The 24,638-nt window shown below is 47.8% G+C and overlaps 1 protein-coding gene across 1 annotated transcript in view; it reads left to right on the top strand.

The window, feature by feature from the left end:
- LOC132389077 (NACHT, LRR and PYD domains-containing protein 3-like) overlaps positions 1 to 23,073 on the top strand; it is a 40,287-nt gene extending 17,214 nt beyond the window's left edge. The window contains exons 7-10 of the mRNA XM_059961490.1: positions 9,830 to 9,916; positions 10,072 to 10,242; positions 15,910 to 16,077; positions 22,635 to 23,073. Of these exons, the coding sequence (XP_059817473.1) occupies positions 9,830 to 9,916; positions 10,072 to 10,242; positions 15,910 to 16,077; positions 22,635 to 23,073 (865 nt within the window). The remainder of the gene's footprint in view (positions 1 to 9,829; positions 9,917 to 10,071; positions 10,243 to 15,909; positions 16,078 to 22,634) is intronic.
- Positions 23,074 to 24,638: the final 1,565 nt, after the last annotated feature.

Genomic DNA, 24,638 nt, shown 5'->3' with positions numbered 1-24,638 from the left:
CGTTCCTCCTGTTGGATCTCTCGCTCATCCCCCTTCGTCATGAGGGATCACTTCTCCCCATCCCCCTTCCTCCTGTGGGATCTCTTTCCCATCCCCCTTCCTCCTGTAGGATCTCTCTTTCTCAATCCCCTTCCTCCTATGGGATCTCTTTCCCATTCCCCATCCTCTTGTGGGATATCTTTTTCCCATCCGCCTTCGTTCTGTGGAATCTCTCTTCCCTATTCTCCTACCAACTGTGTGATATCTCCTCTCCACCATCTTTCTTCCTAGGGATATATCTTCCCCAGCCCCCTTACCTCTGTGGGATCTCTCTTTCCCATTCCCCTTTCTCCTATGCGCTCTCTCCTCCCCATCAATTACCTCCTGTGGGATCTCTCTTTCCCACCCCCTTTCCTCCTGTGGGATCTCTCTTTCTCATCCCCCTTCCTCCTGTGGGATCTCTCTTTCCCATCCCCCTTCCTCCTGTGGGATCTCTCTTTCCCATCCCCGTTCCTCCTGTTGGATCTCTCGCTCATCCCCCTTCGTCATGAGGGATCACTTCTCCCCATCCCCCTTCCTCCTGTGGGATCTCTTTCCCATCCCCCTTCCTCCTGTAGGATCTCTCTTTCTCAATCCCCTTCCTCCTATGGGATCTCTTTCCCATTCCCCATCCTCTTGTGGGATATCTTTTTCCCATCCGCCTTCGTTCTGTGGAATCTCTCTTCCCTATTCTCCTACCAACTGTGTGATATCTCCTCTCCACCATCTTTCTTCCTAGGGATATATCTTCCCCAGCCCCCTTACCTCTGTGGGATCTCTCTTTCCCATTCCCCTTTCTCCTATGCGCTCTCTCCTCCCCATCAATTACCTCCTATGGGATCTCTTTTCCATTCCCCATCCTCTTGTGGGATCTCTTTTTCCCATCCGCCTTCGTTCTGTGGAATGCCTCTTCCCCATTCTCCTACCAACTGTGTGATATCTCCCCACCATCTTTCTTCCTAGGGATATATCTTCCCCAACCCCCTTACTTCTGTGTGCTCTCTATTCACCTCCCCCCCCCCTTCCTTCTGTGCGCTCTCTCCTACCCATCCCACATCCTCCTGTGGGATCTCTCTTCCGCATGCTCCTTCCTCCTATGTGATCTCTCTTCACAATCCTACTTCATCCTGTGGGATCTCTCTTCCACATCCTCCTTGTGGGATTTTTCTTGCCCATTACCTTCCTGCTATTGGATATCTCTTCTCATCCACTCTCCTGCTCTGGCATCTCTTTACCCGATCGCACTTCCTCCTGTGGGATCTCACATCCCCATCCCCTTCTTCCTATGTAATACCTCTTCCCCATACCCTTCCTTCTGTTGGATTTATCTTCCCCACCAGCTTTCTTTTTTTGGGATCTCTCTTTCCCATCATCTTCCTTCTGTTGGACCTCTCTTCCACATTCCACTTCCTTCTCTGGGCTCTCTCCTCCGTCCCCCTTCCTCTGGTGTGATCTCTCCCCTTCCCACATCTTCCTGTGGGATATCCCTTCCCAATCTTCCTTGCTCCTGTGGGATCTCTCTTCCCATTGGCCCTTCCGACTGAGTGAATTCTCCTCCCCACATCCCTTCAGAGAATCGGAAAATCATAAAACACCAGCGCACAGAAAACAATGGTGCCGAAACTTTATTCTTCTTGTCCCATTGACCTGCACCCAGTCCATAACCTTCCAGACCTCTCCCATCCATGCATCTATCCAATTTATTCTTAAAGCTTGAGTCCACATCTACTACATCAAATAGCAACACGTTCCACACTCTCCCCACTCTCTCAGTGAAGAATTTCCCCCTAAACCATTCCCCTTTTCACCCTGAAGCCAAGTCCTCCTGTAATTTATCTCTCCTAATCTATGCGGAAAGAGCCTATTCGCATTTACCCTGTCTATACCCCTCAGAATTTTGTAAACTTCTATCAAATCTCCCCTCATTCTTCTATGCTCCAAGGAATAAAGTCCTAACCTGCTCAATCCTTCCCTGAAACTCAACTCCTGAAGATCCGGCAACATCCTAGTAAATCTTCTCTGCACTGTTTCAATCTTACTGATATCCTTCCTATAGTTATGTGAACAGAACTGCGCACAATATTCAAAACTTGGCCTCACCAATGTCCCAAACAACCTCATCATAACATTTCAACTCCTATACTCAATACTTTGATTTATGAATGCCAGGATGCCAAAAGCCTTCTTTACAACCCTGTCTACCTGTGATGCTACTTTCAGGAAATTATGTATCTGAACTCTCAGATCCCTTTGTTGCTCCGCACTCATCAGTGCCCTAACATTTACTGAGTATGTCCTACCTTGATTTGTCATGCCAAAATGCAACTCCTCACACTTTTCTGCATTTAAGTGGTGACTAGTGGTCTGCCTCAGGGATCTGTACTGGTTCCAATGTTGTTTGTCATATCCATTAATGATCTGGATGATGCAATAGTAAATTGGATTAGTAAGTATGCAGATGATACTAAGATAGGTGGCGTTGTAGATATTGAAAGTTTTCAAAGCTTGTTGTTCAAAGATTTAGGCCAGTTAGAAGAGTGGGTTGAAAAATAGTAGAGGGAGTTTAATGCTGATAAGTGTGAGGTGCTACACTTAGGAAGGAATAATCCAAATAGGACATACATGGTAAATGGTAGGGCATTGAGGAATGCAGTAGAACAGAGTAATCTAGGAATAATGGCGCATAGTTCTCTGGAGGTGGAATCACATGTGGATAGGGTGGTGAAGAAAGCTTTTGGTATGCTGGCCTTTATAAATCAGAGCATTGAGTATAGGAGTTTGGATGTAATGTTGAAATTGTACAAGGCATTGGTGCGGCCAAATTTGGTTTATTGTGTACAGTTCTGGTCACTGAATTATAGGAAAGATGTCAACAAAATAGAGAGAATACAAAGGAGATTTACTAGAATGTTACCTGGGTTTCAGCACCTAATTCACAGGGAAAGGTTGAACAAGTTAGGACTTTATTCTTTAGATCGTACAAGGTTGAAGGGGGACTTGATAGAAGTATTTAAAATTATGAGGGGGATAGAAATAGTTGACCTGCATATACTTTTTCAATTGAGAGTAAGGGAGGTTGGAACAAGAGGGAATGAGTTGAGAGTGAAGGGGCAAAAGTTTAGGGTTAACACGAGGGGATTTTATTTTACTCAGAGAGTGGTCGTTGTGTGGAACGAGCTTCCAGTAGAAGTTGTAGAGACAGTTTCGATTTTGTCAGTTAAAGTAAAATTGGATAGGTATATGGACAGGAAAGAAATGGAATGGAGGGTTATGGGCTGAGTGCAGGTAGGTGCGACTAGATGAGAGTAAGCGTTCGGCACGGACTAGAAGGGCCGGAAAGGCCTGCTTCCGTGCTGTTTAATGGTTTAATGGTTATAAGTTATATGATATAAATTCCATCTCCCATCTTCTGCCCCATTCTTCCAGTTGGTCCAGATCCCTCTGCAAGCTTTGAAAGCCTTTGAAAGCTGCTGATCCAATTTATCACATTACCATTTAGGTCATTGATATGGACAACAAAGAACAATGGTCCCAGCACAGATCCCAGAGGCTCACCAGTAGTCAAAGGCCTCCGTCTGAGAAACAATCATCCACTACCACTCTCTGTCTTCTCCCACACAGCCAATTTCGAATCCAATCTACAATCTCTCCATGGATACCGAGTGTCAAAACTTTCTGATCTAGCCTCCCATGTGGGACTTTTTAAAATGTTTTACTAACGTCTATGCATTCAACATCCACAGCCTTTCCTTATTATGCATCCTTGGTAACTTTCTCGAAAAACACAATAGGATTCATTAAACATGATCTACCACACACAAACAGCCCTTGGTTATCCAAATCCTTGTATATCCGATCTCTCAAAACACCTTCCAATAGGTTACCTACTACTGATGTCAGGCTCACTGGTCTGTAATTACCTGGTGTACTTTTGAAGCCTTTTGCAAAGAATGGAACAACATGAGCTACCTCCAATCCTCCGGCACTGCACCCGTGGCAAAGGACATTTTAAATATTTCTGCCAGGGCCCCTGCAATTTCTACACTAGTCTCTCTCAAGGTCGGAGGAAATATCATTTCAGTTCCGTGGAATTTATCTACCTTTATTCACTGTAAGGCTGCAAGCAGCTCCTCCTCTCTAATCTCTATATGTTCCATGACACAACTGTTTGTTTGCCTTAATTCCATATCCGTTATGCTAGTTTCCTGAGTAAACACTGATGCAAAAAAAAACTGTTTAAGATCTCCTCCATCTCGTGAGTCTCCACACATAGACGACCACTCTAATCATCTGGGGTACCAATTTTGTACTTTACTATCCTTTTACCCTCAATATTCTTGTAGAAACCCTTCTGGTTTACCTTCACATTATTTGCCAACACAACCTCATGTCTTCTTTTTGCCTTCCTGATTTCCTTCTTTAGTATTGCCTTACATTTTCTATACTCTTCAAGTATAGAAGAGTCCCTTGTTGCCTATAGCTGCTAAACACCTACTTAACCAGATCGCCAATATCCCTTGAAAACCAAGGTTCCCTCTGCCTGTTAACTTTGCCTTTAATCCTGGCAGGAACATGCAAACTCTGCACTCTCAAAATTTCACCCTTGAAGGCGTTCCACTTACTGAACACATCCTTGCCAGAAAACAACTTATCCCAATCTTAAAACTAATGACATTATCGTCACTGGACCCCAAAATTTTGCTTACACATCTGTCACCTGACTTGTCTGGTTCCCTAATAAGAGATCAGGCACTGCACCCTCTCTCGTTGTTAGCTCAATATATTGATTTAGAAAACTTTCCTGAACACATTTGACAAACTCCACACCATCTAACCCTTTATCAGAGTGGGCGTCCCCGTCAATATGTGAAAATTTAAAATCCCCTACAATTACGACTTTCTGTTTCTTACATCGGTCTGCTACCTCTCTACAGATTTGCTCCTCCGATTCTCTCTGCCTATTAGACGGTCTATAATACAACCCTATTAGTGTGATCACACCTTTCCCGTTCCTCGGCTCCACCCATATGACGTCTGTAGACGAGCCCTCCGGGCTGTCCCATCTACGCACAGCTGTGATATTCTCCCTTACTGGTAATGCCACTGCTTCTTTCAACCTTCACCTCTATCACGTCTAAAACAATGGAACCCCGGAACATGAAGCTGGAGTTTTTAAGGAATATAAAAGTGGATAAATCTCCGGAGCCTCACAGGATATTCCCTTAGACCATGAGTGAGGTTAATGTAGAAATAGCAGGGACTCTGACAGAAATATTTCAAATGTCATTAGAAACGGGGATGGTGCCGAAGGATTTGTGTATTGCTCATGTGGTTCCATTATTTAAAAAGGGTTCTAAGAGTAAACCTAGCAATTATACGCCTGTCAATTTGACGTCAGTGGTGGGTAAATTAATGGAACGTATTCTTAGAGATGGTATATATAATTATCTCGATAGACAGGATCAGTCATCATGGATTTGTGCGTGGAAGGTCATGTTTGACAAACCTTATTGAATTTTTTGAAGAGATTACAAGGAAAGTTGACGAGTGTAAAGCAGTGGATGTTTTCTATATGGACTTCATTAAGGCCCTTGACAAGGCTTCACACAGAAGGTTAGTAAGGAAGATTCAATCTTTAGTTATTAATACTGAAGTAGTAAAATGGATTCGACAGTGGCGGGATGGGAGATGCCAGAGAGTGGTGATGGATAACTGCTTGTCAGGTTGGAGGCCGGTGACTAGTGGTGTGCCTCAGGGATCTGTACTGGGTCCAATGTTGTTTGTCATATACATTAATGATCTGGATGATGGGGTGGTAAATTGGATTAGTAAGTATGCAGATGATACTAAGGTTGGTGGCGTTGTGGATAATGAAGTAGGTTTTGAAAGTTTGCAGAGAGATTTAGACCAGTTAGAGGAGTCGGCTGAAAGATGGCAAATGGAGTTTAATGCTGATAAGTGTGAGGTACTACATTTTATAGGAATAATCCAAATAGAACATACATAGTAAAATGTAGGGCATTGAAGAATGCAATAGAACAGTGTGTTCTAGGAATAATGGTGCATAGTTCCCTGAAAGTGGAATCTCATGTGGATAGTGTGGTGAAGAAAGTTTTTGGTATGTTGGCCTTTATAATTCAGAGCATTGAGAATAGGAGATGGGATGGATTGTTAGAATTGTACAAGGCATTGGTGAGGCCAAATTTGGAGTATTGTGTACAGTTCTGGTCACCAAATTATAAGAAAGACGTCAACAAAATTGAGACAGTACAGAGGATATTTACTGGAATGTTACCTGGGTTTCAGCATCGAAGTTACAGAGAAAGATTGAACAAGTTAGGTCTTTTTTCTTTGGAGCATAGAAGGTTGAGGGGGGACGATAGCGGTATTTAAACTTATGTGGGGGACAGATAGAGTTGATGTAGATAGGCTTTTTCCATTGAGAATACTAGAGATTCAAACAAGAGGACATGAGTTAAGGGGCAAACGTTTAAGGGTAATATGAGGGGTAATTTCTTTACTCAGATAGGGTTAGCTGTGTGGAATGAGCTTCCAATAGAAGTGGTAGAGGCAGGTTCGGTATTGTCATTTAACGTAAAATTGGATAGGTATATGGACAGGAAAGGAATGGAGGGTTATGAACCGAGTATGAGTCAGTGGGTCTAGGAGAGTGTAAGCATTCGGCACGGACTAGAAGGGCCAAAATGGCCTTTTTCTGTGCTGTAATTGTTATATGGTTATATAGTTATTAGTCTTGCCCCTCCTGCAACCAAGTCTTACTAATAGCAATTACGTCGATATCATCATGTGCCAATCCACAACCCAAACCCATCTGCCTTCCACACAATACTCCTTGCATTGAAATAGATGCAGCTGAGAACATTCCTCTCACGTACAAACCATTGATATCTGTTTATCAAAGTAGTCTTCGCATGACCTTTATCCTCCTCCACTTCACTATCTGCTCTAACACTCTTCCCCCTCCGCCTACAATCTAGTTTAAAACCCCCGGAGCAGAACATGCTAACCTACCGGCAAGGGTATTAGTCCCCCTCCAGTTCAGGTGCAAACTGTCCAATTCGAACTGGTCCCACCTCCCTTGGAAGAAAGCCCAATTGTCCAGAAACATGAACCCGTCCCTCATGCACCATCCCCTCAGCCACGTATTTAGCTGCATTATCTTCCTATTTCTAGCCTCACTGGCGCATAGCACGGATAGCAATCCACCTGTGAGATCTCGTTTCCTCATGCTACTTTCTCCTGTGGGATGTCCCTTCCCTATCCGGCATCCTCCTGTGGGATCACTCATCCATCCGGCTTCCTCCTGTGGGATCTCTCTTCCCCATCCCCCTCCCTCCTGTGGGTCCTCTGTTCTCATGCCCCCTCAACCTGTGGGATTTCTCTTTCCCAAACCCATTCCTCCTGAGGTATCACTCCGACTCGTCACCAATCCTCCTCTATGATCTCTCTTCTCCATCCCACCTCTTCCTGTGGGATCTCTCTTCCCTATCCGGCATCCTCCTGTGGGATCTCTCTTCCTCACCCCCCTTCCTCCTGTGGGATCTCTTGTCCCATCCTGCTGTTGGATCTCCCTTTCCCTTTCCCCCTCCTTCTGAAGAGAGACCCCACAGGATGTGTTGTATCCGACAGGAAATGGCGGGTATTCGAACAGAGGCCCGACAGGAGTAAGTGGATGGGAAAGAGAGTTCCCACAGGAGGAAGGGGGATGGGGAAGTGTGATCCCAGAGGAGGAAGTGGGATGGGGAAGAGAGATCAATAAGGAGGAAGGGACACGAGAAAGACAGATGCCACAGGAAGAGGGGAATGGGAACAGAGGCCCAACAGCAGGAAGAGGTACGGTGAAGAGAGAGCTCAGAGGAGGAGGTCAGATGGACGAGTGATGTAAAATCATGAAGGGGGATGTGGAAGGGAGATCCCAGAAGAAGAATGTGATTCCCTATCCCACTTTCTCCTGTGCCACCTCTGCTCCCATCCCCACAGTCCCTGTGGGATCTCTCTTCCTCATCCCCCTTCCTCCTGTGGGATCTCTTTTCCACATCCAACTTCGGCCTGAGGGTCTCTGTTCCCATCACCCCCACTTCCTGTTGTTACGAAATTCCCGTAACTGGATCAGTTACCAGCAAATATAGGGAGGTCCGTTGAAGTCTGATGGTACTATTTATTAAAAGTATTTATTGATAAAGGGCACAAAAATAAGGTTAATGCAAACATACAGATAATATACGTCGTCAATACTAAATCTAAGCGCGGGTATAATAATAACCGATAAGAAATATCTCTATCGTTGTCTAGGGGATAATGTATTGTCCGATGGAAAGGCAAGTCACCATCAGTTCGTTCAAGCTGCAGCGTTGTTGGGTTTAAAAGTGATGTAGTATAAACTTGCCCCAGGTCTTTTAAGATGCCAATCCGTTGAGTCAGGGGAGCGGGCTTCCCCGTTGTTAGCTAAAAGCTGTTTTCCGTGGTTCCAGTCACCGATTCCAGCCACGGAATCGAACGCACGTGGCTTCCTTCAGATGACTTCCTGCTGTTACGTGGTCGCTTAACGTTTCTTCTGGTGCGACTGAGGGGTTGTTCCTACAGCCCCTTTTTTATTCTGACTCGCAGGGTCGTAGATGTCAATCAGGTTGGGGGTGATGCAATCTCTCCCTCAACCAGCCCACTTTGCCCGAGGGCATTCACGTAGCAGAGTATCTCAATCCACAAATCTGTCTCCAAGCGACAATGGCCATGTCCCGTAGCTTTGCATCGCTATGGGGGGGGGGGGGGGGAGAAACTTGACATCCTGCACGTCTCCCCCTCCTGACTTGGGCCCCCTTTCGACTCAACCCAACAGTGATCTGGCGATTTTCACAAAGGAGGGGGCTACGGACGTAACACCCCCTTTCTTCAGGGCGTTTTTTTTTACCATCGGAAAAAAACGAATTCATACAGAGTCTTGCAGGGTGTTAGAATCTAACACAACACCAAACTTTTTTTTCTACAGTGTAATGCAGTTATCCACTCAATTCAGCATCTAGATAAACAATCCGTGAGCATATTATCACTTCCTTTAATATGCTGTACCTTAATATCGAACTCCGCCTTCCTCCTTAGGGATCTCTCTTCGCCATCCGCCTTCCTCCTTCGGAATCACTGGTCCATCTGACTTCCTTCTGTGGAATCTCTCTTCCCCACACCCTTTCCTTCTGTGGGGTCTCTCTTACCCATCCCACATACTCCTGTGGGATCTCTGTTTCCCCATCCTTGTGTGATCTCCCTTCTACATCTTCCTTCCTCTTCAGGGATCTATCTCTTCCCCATCTCCCTTCCATCGGTGGGATCTCTCTTCACCATCCCCCTTCCTGCAGTTAGGCCTCTGTTCCCATTCCCCTCTTCCTGTGGCATCTCACTTTCTCATCCCCCTTCCACCTGTATGATCTCTCTTCCCTGTCCCTCCTCTTCCTGCCGGTTTCTCTTCCCCATGCTCCTTCCTCCTGTGGGATCGCTCTTCCTCATCCAAGTTTTTTCTGTGGGATGTTACTCCCACATTCCCTTCCTCCTGTGGCATTTATCTTCCCCACTCCCTTTCCTCCTGTGGGTATCTTTCTTCCCCATCCCAATTTCTCCAGTGGGATCACTGTTCCCCATCTGCCTTCTTCCTCTGGGATCTTGACATTGACAGTGATGGGAACTCCGATCAGTGATTTACTGAAAGGTTTAACGTTTCCTAAAATATCCGAGCGAGAGAAATTCCCCCAAACTCACGGTTTGAATCACTTTATTCATCAATTTGTCTGTTTGTGTTTAGACTTGGGCGAAACCAGCTGGGAGATTCAGGAGTGAAACTGGTGTCTGCGGCTCTGAGGAACCCAGAGTGTAAAATACAGAAACTGTGGTAAGTGCCAGACTGTGGGAGATTGTGTTTACAGTCACTGGGTGTCTGACACTGAACATTAATGTGATCAGTAATTGTGTTACTGATAAACACTAGGGATTTGTACCGTCTCCTGTCTCTCTGTGTCCTTCACCCTCACTCTCTCTCATCTCCAGGCTGGAGAATGTCGGTCTCACAGATTCTGGTGCCGAGGATCTCGCCTCCGCTCTCAGTACAAACCCATCACTGACGGAGCTGAACCTGAGTTATAATAAACTGGGGGATTCAGGAGTGAAACTGGTGTCTGCGGCTCTGAGGAACCCGGAGTGTAAAATACAGAAACTGTGGTAAGTACCAGACTGTGGGAGATTGTGTTTACAGTCACTGGGTGTCTGACACTGAACATTAATGTGATCAGTAGAAACAAAGAAACATAGAAAACATACAGCACAATACAGGCCCTTCGGCCCACAAAGCTGTGCTGAACATGTTTCTACCTTAGAGTTACCTCGGTTTTACCCATAGTGCTCTATATTTCTAAGCTCGATGCAGCCATCCTGGAGTTAAAAAGATCCGATCGTGTCCGCCTCCACCACCGCCGCCAGCAGCCCATTCCACGCACTCACCACTCTCTGCGTAAAAAAACTTACCCCTGACATGTCCTCTGTACCTACTTCCAAGCACCTTAAAACTATGCCCTCTCGTGCTAGTCATTTCAGCCCTGGGGAAAAGCCTCTGAATATCTACATGATCATTGCCTCTCATTATCTTGTACACCTCTACCAAGTCACCTCTCATCCTCTGTCTCTCCAGGAGAAAAGGCCACGTTCACTCAACCTATTCTCATAAGACATGATCCCCAATCCAGGCAACATCCTTGTAAATCTCTTCTACACCCTTTCTATGGTTTCCATGTCCTTCCGATAGTGAAAAGACCAGAATTGAGCACTGTACTCCAAGTGGGGTCTGATCAGGGTCCTATATAGCTGCAACATATAACCAAATAACTATAACATCATGGAAACAGACCAGCTTGGCCCTTGCAGTCCGTGCCGAACGCTTACTCTCACCTCGTCCCACCGACCTGCACTCAGCCCATAACCCCCCATTCCTTTCCTGTCCATATTCCTATGCAATTTTACTTTAAATGACAATACCGAACCTGCCTCTACCACTTCTACTGGAAGCTCATTCCACACAGCCACCACTCTCTGAGTAAAAAATTCCCCCTCGTGTTACCCTTAAAGTTTTGCCCCCTAACTTTCAAATCATGTCCTCTTGTTTGAATTTCCCCTACTCTCAACGGAAAAAGCCTATCCACGTCAACTCGATCTATCCCCCTCATAACCTCTCAACTCTTAAACATTACCTCTCGACTGTTAAACTGAATCCCACGACTGATGAAGGCCAATACACCGTGTGCCTTATTAACTACAGAGTCAACCTGCATAGCAGCTTTGAGTGTCCTATGTTTTCTGATCATCCACACTGCCAAGTCTTGCCATGAATACTATATTCTACCAGCATATTTGACCTACCAAAATGAACCACTTCACACTTATATAGGTTAAACTCCATTTGCAACTTCTCAGCCCAGTTTTGCATCCTTTCGGTGTCCCGCTGTGACCTCTGACAGCCCTCCACACTATCCACAACACACCTAACCTTTGTGTCAGCAACAAATTTACTAACACTACCCTCCACTTCCTCATCCAGGTCATTATAAAAATCACAAAGACTAGGGGTCCCAGAACTGATCCCTGAGGCACACGACTGGTCACCAACCTCCATGCAGAATATGACCCATCTACAACCACTCTTTGTCTTCTGTGGACAAGCCAGTTCTGGATCCATAAAGCAATGACGCCTTGGATCCCATGCCTCTTTACTTTCTCAATGCCTTGTATGGGGTACCTTATCAAATGCCTTGCTGAATTCCATATACACTACATCTACGGCTCTACCTTCATCAATGTGTTTAGTCACATCATCAAGAAAATCATTCAGGCTCGTAAGGCACGACCTGCCTTTGACAAAGCCATGCTGTCTATTCCTAATCATATTTTGCCTCTCCAGATATTCATAAATCCTTACTCTCAGGATCTTCTCCATCAACTTTCCAACCACTGAAGCAAGACTCACTAACCTATACTTTCCTGGGCTATCCCTACTCCCTTTCTTGAATAAGTGAACAGCATTCGCAACCCTCCAATACTCCGGAACCTCTCACATCCTCATTGATGATGCAAAGTTCATTGCTAGAGGCTCAGTAATCTCCTCCCTCGCTTCCAAAAGTAGCCTGAGGTACATCCCATCATGTTCCAGTGACGTATCCAACTTGATGCTTTGCAAAAGCTCCAGCACATCCTCTTTCTTAATATCTACATTCTCAAGCTTTGCAGTCCACTGCAAGTCATCCCTACAAACACCAAGATCGTTTTCCGTCACGAATACTGAAGTGAATGATTCATTAAATACCTCCGCTATATCCTCCTGTCCCATACGCAGTTTTGCATTGTCACACTTGATTGGTCCTATCCTCTCACATCTTACCCTCTTGCTCTTCACATACTTGCAGAATGCTTTGGGGTTTTCCTTAATCCTGTCTGCCAAGGCGTTCTCATGGCCCCTTCCAGCTCTCCTGATTTCATTCTTAAGCTATTCCCTGCCAGTCTTATAATCTTCCAGATTCATATCATTAACTCGTGTTTCGAACCTTTCATGAGCTCTTCTTTTCTTCTTGACTAGATTTACAACGGCCTTTGTGCACCACGGATCTTGTACCCTACCATCCTTTCCATGTCTCATTGGAACGTACCCACTCAGAACCCCACGCAAATATCACTTGAATATTTTCTACATTTCTTCGGTACGTTTCCCTGAGAAAATCTGTTTGCAATTTATGCTGACAAGTTCCAGCCTGATAGCCTCATAGTTCTCCATACTCCAATTAAAGGTTTCCCTAACTTGCCTATTCCTATCTCTCTCTAATGCTATGGTAAAAGAGATTGAATTGTGATCACTACCTCCAAAATGCTCTCGCACTGAGAGACCTGACACCAGGCCAGGTTCATTTCCCAATACCAGATCAAGTACAGGCTCCCCTCTTATAGGCTTATCTACATATTGTGTCAAGAAACCTTCCTGAAAACACCTAACAAACCCCACCCCATCTAAACCCCTCACTCTAAAGAGATGCCAATCAATATATGGGAGATTAAAATCTCACACTTCAACAACCCTGTTATTATTACTCCTTTTGGGAATCTGTCTCCCTATCTGCTCCTCGATGTCCCTGTTACTGTTGGGCGGTCTATACAAAACACCCAGTAGAGTTATTGACCCCCTTCCTGGTCCTAACTTCCACCCACAGAGACGCCGTAGACAACCCCTCCATGACGTCCTCCTTTTCTGCAGCCGTGACACTATCTCTGATTAACAGTGCCACGCACCCACCACTTTTTCCTGCCACCCTGTCCTTTATGAAACATCTAAAGCCTGGCACATGAAGTAGCCATTCCTGCCTCTGAGCCATCCAAGTCTCTCTAATGACCACAACATCATAGCTCCAAGAGCTGATCCACACTCGCTCATCCGCGTTATTCATCATACTCCTTGCATTAAAATAGACACATCTCAAATGATTGGACTGAATGTGTCCCTTCTCTATCTCCTGCCTATCCTCCCTTTCGTATTCTCTCCAAATTTTCTCTATTTGTGAGCCAACCTTCCTTTCCTCCATCACATCAGTTCATTTCCAACTCCGAGCAATTCTATTAAAACTCTCCGCAACAGCCTTAGCAAACCTTCCCTGCAGGATATTGCACCCCCCCCCCCCCCAGGATTCAAGTGGAACCCATCCTTTTTGTGCAGGTCACAGCTGCTTCAAAAGAGGTCCCAATGATCCAGAAATCGGAATCCCTGCCTCCTGCTCCAATCCCTCAGCCACGCATTTATCCTTAACCTCATCCTATTCCTATTCTCACTGTCTTGTTGCACAGTCAGTAAACCCGAGATTACTACATGTGCGTTCCTGTTTCTCAACTTACATCCTTACGCCCTGTGGTCTGTTTTCAGGACTTCGTCCCTTTTCCTAACTATGTTATTGGTCCCAATATGTACCACGACCTCTGGCTGTGCTCTCTCCCACTGCAGGCTATCTTGGACGCGATCTGAAAATCCGGGACCCTGGCACCTGCGAGGCAAACTACTGTCATTCATGTGTTTCATTCCTGCATCCAAAGATTCGCCTGTCTGACCCGTTAACGACAGAATCCCCTATCTCTACTGCCATCCTCTTCCATTCCCTGCACTTCTGGAGCACAGGGCCAGACTCTGTGCCACAGGCACGGCCACCGTTGCTTCACCCCACCCCCCTTAGGACGCCCCCACTCCGGCAGTACTAGAACAGGAGTACCTATTGTCAAGGGGTACAGCCACAGGGGTATTCACTAGTACCTGCTTCTTGCCCTTCCCTCTCCTGACTGAACCACTTCTTCAGTCTCCCATGGCTCAGGTATGACCACCTGCCTGTAACTCCTCTCTCTCCTCACTCTCCGTGACCAGACGAAGGTCATCGAGCTGCATCCCCAGTTCCCTAACTCGGTCCCTAAGGAGCTGCAGCTCGACACACCGGGTGTAGAAGTTGCCGGCCAGGAGGCTGGGAGTCTCCAGGATCTCCCACATCTGACACAGAGCACAGAAAACCAGCCTCACACACATAACTCTCTGTCTGTATTGTAAACAGATAACCTACCTCGCCTCGACCCTTTATCGCCGAAGCCCCGTTGAGCCAAAGCCTTCCTACTCTGTCTCCCGCTCCTCTGACGCTCGCTCTGTAAATCTGTCTTCCTTTTAAACTCTTCTCGCTGTTTTCACTGGCCGACTTGCGCAGTCGTGCTGAGGAAAAAAAATCAGTAATTGTTTTACCGATAAACACTGGGGATTTGTACCGTCTCCTGTCTCTCTGTGTCCTTCACCCTCACTCTCTCTCATCTCCAGGCTGAGGGATGTCGGTCTCACAGATTCTGGTGCCGAGGATCTCGCCTCCGCTCTCAGTACAAACCCATCACTGACGGAGCTGGGCCTGAGTGGTAATGAACTGGGAGATTCAGGAGTGAAACTGGTGTCTGCGGCTCTGAGGAACCCGGAGTGTAAAATACAGAAACTGTGGTAAGTACCAGACTGTTGGAGATTGTGTTTACAGTCACTGGGTATCTGACACTGAACATTAATGTGATCAGTAATTGTGTTACTGATCAACACTGGGGATTTGTACCATCTCCAGTCTCTCTGTGTCCTTCAATCTCACTCTCTCTCATCTCCAGGCTGTTCAGCGTCGGTCTCACAGATTCCGGTGTCGAGGATCTCGCCTCCGCTCTCACTACAGACCCATCACTGACGGAGCTGGACCTGAGTGATAATAAACTGGAAGATTCAGGAGTGAAACTGGTGTCTGCGGCTCTGAGGAACACGGAGTGTAAAATACAGACACTGCAGTAAGTACCAGACTGTGGGAGAGTGTTTACAGTCACTGGGTGTCTGACACTGAACATTAACGTGATCAGTAATTGTGTTACTGATGAACATGATGCACCATCAATAACTCACACTGAGATGTAAGGCGAGATATCGGCTTTTATTGACTGGAAGAAGGAACCAGGAGTGAGTGTCCATCATACTATGACCTGGAGACTGAGGCCGAGCGTCAGGCCTCAGATCGCCTTTATACAGGGGCCTGTGGGCGGAGCCACAGGAGCAGTCAGCAGGGGGCGTGTCCAGACAGGCACATAGTTCACCACAGAACACTGGGGATTTATACCGTCTCCTGTCTCTCTGTGTCCTTCACCCTCACTCTCTCTCATCTCCAGGCTGTGGGAGATTGTGTTTACAGTCACTGGGTGTCTGACACTGAACATTAATGTGATCAGTAATTGTGTTACTGATAAACACTGGGGATTTGTACCATCTCCTGTCTCTCTGTGTCCTTCACCCTCACTCTCTCTCATCTCCAGGCTGTGGGGTGTCGGTCTCACAGATTCTGGTGCCGAGGATCTCGTCTCCGCACTCAGTACAAAACCATCACTGACGCAGCTGAACCTGACCTCAAACTCGCTGACAGATCGATCTGCCCCCGCTATCCGCCTCCTCATACTGACCCTCCCGAGTCTGGAGTCGATCGAGTAAGTGTTTGTGTAAATGTTCAATGTGATAAAATATCAGCGGATCGGCAGGTTGTCTGGTGATATTTGTCTGTGAGTGTTGTTGAAACATTAACCCCGGTCCCCTGTTACTGACACTGTTGTGTGATCTGTTTATTTCATCTTTATTCTTCCATCTGTCTCAGGCTGGAGGACAATCGGTTCAGTGAGACCGGGAGGAAGGAACTGGGACCTCTGGAGGGACTCAGACCCGGACTGAGAGTGGATCTGTGAACATCCGAATGTGTGAAAATCCCCACCCGCGGGATGGGAACATTTTGGCCGATTCCCCGCCTCCCCTTTAACTCCCGCCCTTACCTTTAATGGCCGCGCGCCCGGTGTGATTCCCAACGGTTTTAACGGAAGTGGCTCAGGTCTCGCGCTGTGCGTCGCTCGGAGCGGTCCCGCAGTGACGTGTTTCCGCCTGTTGTCCGGCGGGGTGTGCGTGTTCGGGACTCCCACGTGACACCCGAGAGAATTACCCAGACAGGAAGAGCCCGGGGGTTATCCCGGGACAGAATCCTTTTGCTCCCTTTGCTGAGGACGGTGCAGTCTGGCCGATATAATGATGTCAAATGGACAAATCCCTCGGCAATGACCCTGGATCTGCAGCGATCCGGGACACGGCCCTGAAGTGTGATTTTATAATCATCGGTTCCCCGGTGCAGAGTGACGGTGAGAAACGGGACTCATTATTCATCCGGTCACTCGTTGTCGCCGATCAGTTAATTGTGGGTGACTGTGAATGAGTCGGGTCAGTTTATTTATTCCCGCACGTCAGCAGCTCACTCATTGTTTAATTTACATTTGTCATGATGAAATCAATAAACCGCGGTGACTTCCTGTCCTGGTGCCGGACTCGAGTTTTATTTGAGGTTTCTGCTGCCCCCCGCACCCTGTGCACTGCAACAGTGGGTCGGAGCTCCTCACACTGACACAGTAGCGTCTCAGCTCCAGGCTGAGGGAGGTCGGATGCCCAGGATCTCATCTCCACCAAAGCCCCTTCCTGGCTAATTGATCCCCGCAGACTGATAGAATTGACGATAGTATCACACGTGAGACCACTGAGCTCCCGATGGGAATGGAACACCGACGTTTCATAAGGAGTGAAGCTCCCTCCGCCGTCACCCATTATACAGCCCCAGGGTCAGACACAGAGTGAAGCTTCCTCCACACCCTCCCATCACACACTCCCGGGTTCAGACACAAAGTGAATCTCCCTCCACACCGACCCATCACACACTCCCCGGGTCAGACACAGAGTGTATCTCCCCCCACACTGTCCCATCACACACTGTCGGGGTCAGACACAGAGTGAATCTCCCTCCACACCGTCCCATCATTGAATTACTCCGTCAGACACAAAGTGAATCTCCCCCTACACTGTCACATCACACACTACCGGGTTGAGACACAGAATGAGTCTCCCTCCACACTGTCACATCACACACTCCCGGGGTCAGACACAGAATGAATCTCCCTCCACACCGTCCCATCACACACTGCCGGGTTCAGACACAGAATGAAATCCCTCCACACCGTCCCATCACACACTGCCGGGTTCAGACACAGAATTAATCCCCCTCCGCACTGTCACATCACACACTACCGGGTTTAGACACAGAGTGAATCTCCCTCCACACTGTCACATCACACACTACCGGGTTCAGACACAGAATGAATCTCCCTCCGCACCGTCCCATCACACACCCCGGTCAGACACAGAGTGAATCTCCCTCCACACCGTCCCATCAGACACAGAGTGAATCTCCCTCCACACCGTCCCATCACACACTTGCAATGCCAAACTCCCGGGAGAGGTGGGATGTCTGCAGTAGAGTAGCTCCTTAGCGGCCAGCCAGCTAGTTTAAATAGTGTTAGGTGTGCTAATGAACGAATGACACCCGTTAAACTCACCTCAACAGTGATTTAATCCTCCATGGGCAATAGAAAAGTCACTGTTGCAAACAGTGCAGCGAGCAACACTGTCATTATTCCTGATCCCTGTTAGGCAGGGGAACACTTCAGTGTAGTCTGGGGTGAAATTATGTTTCATATTTTACTTTTTTTGGAATACTCTGCCATGGCACTCTCTCTCTCTCTCTCTCTCTCTCTCTCTCTCTCTCTCTCTCTCTCTCTCTCTCTCTCTTTCTCTTCTCTCCACCCTCCCCCTTTCTCTCTCTCTCTTTTTCTCTCTCTGTCTCTCCTCCCCCCCCCACCTCTCTCTCTTTTTCGATCGTACTCAAAAAATCGATTTCTGGGATATTATATATAATTCGCGGGCTTCAAGGAGCCGCTGTCAATTAGCGGATCATCCGGGAGAGGTGGGCTGTCCGACGCATCACTTGAAATGGCCGCTGGGGTGGGAGTGACGGCTTTGGTCGAAGTGAGCGCAAGAGAGGGAGGGACGCGCTGATTTAAAATGGGCGAATCCTTGGTAAATGTGGCCGCCAGGGATGCAGTGAGACACTGAGTTACAATGGCCACTGTCACACACAGAATCTATGGCGAAGGAACATGCGGTGCCCATGGATACAATCCCGGGATCGAGTGTGTTATTGATTGTAATAACAGCATTTTAATTTGTGTTTTATATCGTCTTCCATATTGTATATATATTTTAATTCTAATTATGTTGTAAATGAATAAATTAATGTATATATCTCAGATATTCACACATACATATATACATGTGGGTTTTGGGGAGGAGGGGTGAGGGATTTGGGAGGAAGAGGAGTGATGGGACGAGGAGTGGACTGAGGAGACGGTGATCGTGGCGAAGTCACTGACTCCATAGGGGAGGGAAAGCGGAGGGGCGAAAGTTCCTGTCACAAACTGGTGGCCGACGTGGAGAAAATAAAGAAGGGGTGAGGAGGTGTGAAACGACAGGAAGGGAGTGGGACTGATAGGACGGGAGGGAGCGCGATGTGATGGTACGGGAAGGGAGGGGAATTGATGGGACGGGAGGGGGTGGTCTGATTGGACAGGGTGGGGAGTGTGGACGAGTGACGTTTGCAATAGTGGTGGATGAATGGGTGGTGACATTTCCCTCGCAAATAAGACGAGCTTCAAAAAAGTGGGGCGTGGGCGGGAGAAAGGGGGAGCGGAGATCGGGGACGCGGTCAGAGCTGATGAGTCAGGGAGTTCATTGTCTCAACGAAGGAGAGGGGAGCGACTCACTCAACGGACGGGGTGAAGGGATTGGGTGGGGGAGAGAAATTTCCCATCAGAAAATGTTCACTAAAATGTAGTGGATGGCGGAAGAAAGGGCAAGGGGCCAGAGAGGGGAAAGGATGTCAGGAGTGACAGGGTGAGTAGGGGAGTGACTCACTGGGTAACAGAGAGAGAGAAAGAGGGCGATGAGGAGTGGTGAAGATTGGCATCGCAAAATGGCAGCCCCAACCAGCGTACGATGCAGAGCATCGAGATGGCGGGGGGAGGAGAGCGAGTGGACGGAGGGACGGGGTTTGCGAGTGATGGGATGGGAAGGAGGGTGACAAGATGGTGAGTGTGAGGGACTGACGCACTTCGTGGTGGAGGAAGTGGGAAGGAGGGTCTGACACTGTCAAAAAATCGCTGTCAGCGGAAGGTTAAATGGAAAATCGGGAGATAGGGCATCGAGGGAAAGGAGAGGAGGGATGAGGAGTTGAGATTGAATAAACAGCAAGGGAAGGTGAGGAAAAGGTTGTGCCCCATTCTACAATGGTGGGAGAGAGGTTGTCAATGGTAACCATCAAAAAATGGCCGCCAGCCAGGGTGGGATGGGCGATGATAGCGAGGGGACAGAGAGCGGAGTGTTTCAGGGGAGACGGGAGCTGAGGGTAGGAGAGGACGGCTCGTAACAAGGAAGCAAGAACTGGGGGGTTCCCACGGGGGTGGAATGCGACTACGGGAAGAGGCTAACATAGTTACCCTGCCCTCCCCTCCTCAATCTCGAAAGTCCAGCTTTGATTTTTCTTTCGGGCTGAGCCTCAGCTCGCTCGGCCTGAATCCTTCAGCCTGACCGTGGAGTAGGGGGACGTGTCGTCACCGGGGCCCGTCAAAGGCAGAAGTGGGCGCCGTTTTGCCGGAGAAGACAGAGGCGAGGTCTAGCGGTGCGGGCTGGTTGACGTGGATCACCACCATTTTTTGCAGGGTGAGGGAGAAGGAGGGGTCAGATTGAGGAGGGAAGAGGAGAAAGAGGTGAGCAGTGGAGATGAGACCCACTACCCACCCAGCCTCTCTCTCCCTTAGTCTCCTCTCTCCATCTGTTCCCCCACCTCTCTCTTTCCACCCTACCCTCCTCTCTCCACCCCTCCCCACGCTACCCTCCTCTCTCCACCCCTCCCCACGCTATCCTCCTCTCTCCACCCCTCTCCGCACCCTAACCCCCTCTCTCCACACCTCTCCCTACCCTATCCTCCTCTCTCCCCACCCTATCCTCCTCTCCCTATCCCTCTCGCCTCCCTATCCTCCTCTCCCCACCCTTTTTCCTCTCCCCACCCTATCCTCCTCTCTCCACCCCTCTACCCACCCTATCCTCCTCTCTCGGCACCTTATCCTCCTCTCTCCACCACTCTCCCTACCTTTTTAGAGCTTTTCTGCCCCATCTCTCTGAACTGTCTAGTCCATCAGCAATAACAGGAACGATTCTGTAATTCCCTATCAAGTATGAAATTACAAGTATTATCTCCGATAAATTCCCCCGTGGAAAAGACAGTGATGTGCGAGTTTGAACAATCGTTGTCAGACAAAAAATACAGATATTGGCAATAAATTATTCTGTTTTCGGGTAGCAGGCAATCACATGTGCGGTACCGCACAGAATGAAACCCGTCTGTTACGATATAGACTATATCGATTAGGTCAGGACCGAGTGTTTTATTCTTTTCTGGCGTTCCCGGCGATGGGAACTTAGGCGATGTGGGGAATTTTGAGGACAGAATATTTTTTTTTCTCTCCTGGCATTCCCGGCGATGTGGAGAATTACATGAACATTTTATTTTTTCCCCTGACGTTCCGGGCGAGATGAAATTGGGTTATTTGCAGAATTATGAGGATGCCAGGATGACTTACTGCCATTTAGTGAATCTCGATGTGTGCGGAAATCCATGGCAATTACAAATAAATAATGTGGATAAATGTAATGTATGAGGAAAATTAAAAGCGAAGTGCTACCAAAATAGGAATTTGCATAATATATTGGAAATGTTTCGTGTGCTGATTCTCGGGTCACCTGGAACACTGTTCACGTGTAAACAGGGCAACCAGTCAGATTCAGAGATGGTCAGTTGATATTCTCAGCAAGTAACTTTTAACCCCCAGTCAAAGTCATGTTTTCCTACTCCAGCTTCGTCTCGATATTATGAGACAAAAATTGTTGTATCGCGTGCAAATTGTGCTCCCTCCTTAAGAAATACAGACTCACAATAGAGGAATGTTCACCATCTTGGCTTCTGACGTGGCTGTACTGTGACGGGGATTGGATCACGTGGACTGGACGCTCCGTCATGAAGCTGCTTCATTCAAACAATGACCTGTGCATTCTTTCATACTGAGCAAAATGAATGATTTGCAAATATTGCAGATAATCTCCATCAGAATTTACATGGTCGGCACAACATTGTGGGCCGAAGGGCCTGTGATGTGCTGTAGATTTCTATGATTCTATGATTGACAGTCTGGGTGCAGGGAATATGTATCCTGTACCGTCCAGTTAAGGCCTATGAGGCAACATTTCATAAGAATGAACACACTGTTCACGACGGATATCAGATGAAATTCTTTACCGCTCGTGAATCATTGGAATCAGACAGCAGTGAATCTGAGGTTAACAGTAACTCAACCTCACCCTTGATGGGTAGTGGAGGGCGATTAAGTTGGATGTGCCTGATTGCGAATCATATTTGTTATGTCAATCCGTTCTCTTTCTCCAGTGATTTTGGAGGCGATTGTCATCCTGTCCGGGGAAAGTGCGGCCTCTCCTTCTGCACCACACTGTATCTGCTGGCCATTATAACTTGTTTTATATCAATTTCACTATCATTATTTTCCCTTTCTTTTCCTGAACGTCCTCTCTGTGTGCACTGTTCTCCGTGTCCGGTCCCGCATTGCCGTAAACTGTTCCGTCTGGTTCACCGTCACTTTCACCTTCGATCGGTTTGTTGCCATTTGCTGTCAGAAACTGAAAACAAAGTCCTGCACGGGGAGAACGGCGGCCGTGGTTCTAGCGCCATCTAGCGGTCTGCTCCGTCTGAAAAACGGCCCACTCTACTTCACTTACAGAGAGATCATTAACAATGTACCATGGTTCTGTTATCCGAAGCCAAGTTACTTCACTGAACCAGCGTGGGTGGCGTATGACTGGTTTGACATCGTTTTGACTCCGTTCCTCCCATTCGGCGTAATTCTGCTGCTCAACGCTCTGACAGTCAGGCACATTTTAGTGGCCAGTCGGGTCCGTCGAGGCCGAGGGGTCAGAGCAAGGGGGGAAACAGCAGTGACCTGGAGATGGAGAGCCGGAAGAGGTCTGTGGTTTTGCTCTTCACCCTCTCCGGCAGCTTCATCCTCCTGTGGCTGACGAATGATGCAGAATTTATCTACTATCACATCACGGGGATAGGAACACACAGGAATGACTCGGAAATTATTTCCGCCTCTGTCGGATATTTGCTGAGGAATATCAGCTGCTGCACGAACACATTCATTTCCGCCGCCACTCAGTCCAGATTCCGAGAGCAGGTGAAAAGCGCGCAGAAATATCCGTTCATTTCAGTACTCCGGTTCATTAACAGAGCAACCCCCAAACGAAGCACAAAACTGCCCAGAGTCAGCCCCGTAGTCCCGACTTCTACCCTCTCTTCCCTAAGGTGGCGCCGCTGGCTGAATATAGAGAGACCATATAGCTACGATGTCCAAAGAGCGTTGTCACTCTCCTTCGATCGCACATCTGGGAACCTGACTCTGTATATACATCTTCCGTCGGTGACGGATTTATGATTCCCCAGGTCAACGTATCGGGTGAATAATTTCATCCTGCAATCTCCGGGAAGAGTGACCCACCCCCCACACTACCCACTGTTGGAGACCCCGTCATCTCAGTGACAATGGGGAGGTTCCAATTTCTCCTCTGTGCCCAGATACAGTGACTCTGCGCCCACAATTTTCAATTATTACCAAGCAATGTTACAAACGACAGCGACTCGCTAATGTCTATAATGCCCGATGGTGGTGGCCCTGCATCCACTCATCCCGTTAGGTATGAACATCCATCCATTATACCCGGTGGTTGATACTCCATCTATTGTAGGGGTGACAAGAACCCGTCCATCACAGTAGCACGGAATCTCCATTCATTGTTCCCGTTGGTAGTGAAGCCTCAGCCATTACCCGTCAGGTGTTGAACTTCCATTTATTGTTCCAGGTGGTAGTGAAGCCTCAGCCATTGACCTGTATGGTGTTGAACCTCCATTCATTGTTCCCGGTGGTAGTGAAGCCTCAGCCATTACCCGTGTGGTGTTGAACTTCTATTCATTGTTCCGGGTGGTAGTGAAGCCTCAGCCATTGACACGTGTGGTGTTGACCCTCCATTCATTGTTCCCGGTGGTAGTGAAGCCTCAGCCATTGACACGTGTGGTGTTGAACCTCCATTCATTGTTCCCGGTGGTAGTGAAGCCTCAGCCATTGACACGTGTTATGTTGACCCTCCATTCATTGTTCCCGGTGGTAGTGAAGCCTCAGCCATTGACACGTGTGGTGTTGAACCTCCATTAATTGTTCCGGGTGGTAGTGAAGCCTCAGCCATTGCCCCGTGTGGTGTTGAACCTCCATTCATTGTTCCCGGTGGTAGTGAAGCCTCAGCCATTGACACGTGTGGTGTTGACCCTCCATTCATTGTACCCGGTGGTAGTGAAGCCTCAGCCATTGACACGTGTGGTGTTGAACCTCCATTCATTGTTCCCGGTGGTAGTGAAGCCTCAGCCATTGACACGTGTGGTGTTGAACCTCCATTCATTGTTCCCTGTGGTAGTGAAGCCTCAGCCATTGACACGTGTTATGTTGACCCTCCATTCATTGTTCCCGGTGGTAGTGAAGCCTCAGCCATTGACACGTGTGGTGTTGAACCTCCATTCATTGTTCCCTGTGGTAGTGAAGCCTCAGCCATTGACACGTGTTATGTTGACCCTCCATTCATTGTTCCCGGTGGTAGTGAAGCCTCAGCCATTGACACGTGTGATGTTGACCCTCCATTCATTGTTCCCGGTGGTAGTGAAGCCTCAGCCATTGACACGTGTGGTGTTGACCCTCCATTCATTGTTCCCGGTGGTAGTGAAGCCTCAGCCATTGACACGTGTGGTGTTGAACCTCCATTCATTGTTCCGGGTGGTAGTGAAGCCTCAGCCATTGCCCCGTGTGGTGTTTAACCTCCATTCATTGTTCCCGGTGGTAGTGAAGCCTCAGCCATTGCCCCGTGTGGTGTTGAACCTCCATTCATTGTTCCCGGTGGTAGTGAAGCCGCAGCCATTGACACGTGTGGTGTTGAACCTCCATTCATTGTTCCCGGT

Source organism: Hypanus sabinus, unplaced genomic scaffold, assembly GCF_030144855.1.
Source record: "Hypanus sabinus isolate sHypSab1 unplaced genomic scaffold, sHypSab1.hap1 scaffold_47, whole genome shotgun sequence".
Classification (NCBI taxonomy): Eukaryota; Metazoa; Chordata; class Chondrichthyes; order Myliobatiformes; family Dasyatidae; genus Hypanus; species Hypanus sabinus.
Note: the sequence above shows the minus strand (reverse complement) of the source record. Positions and strands in the feature narration are given on the sequence as shown.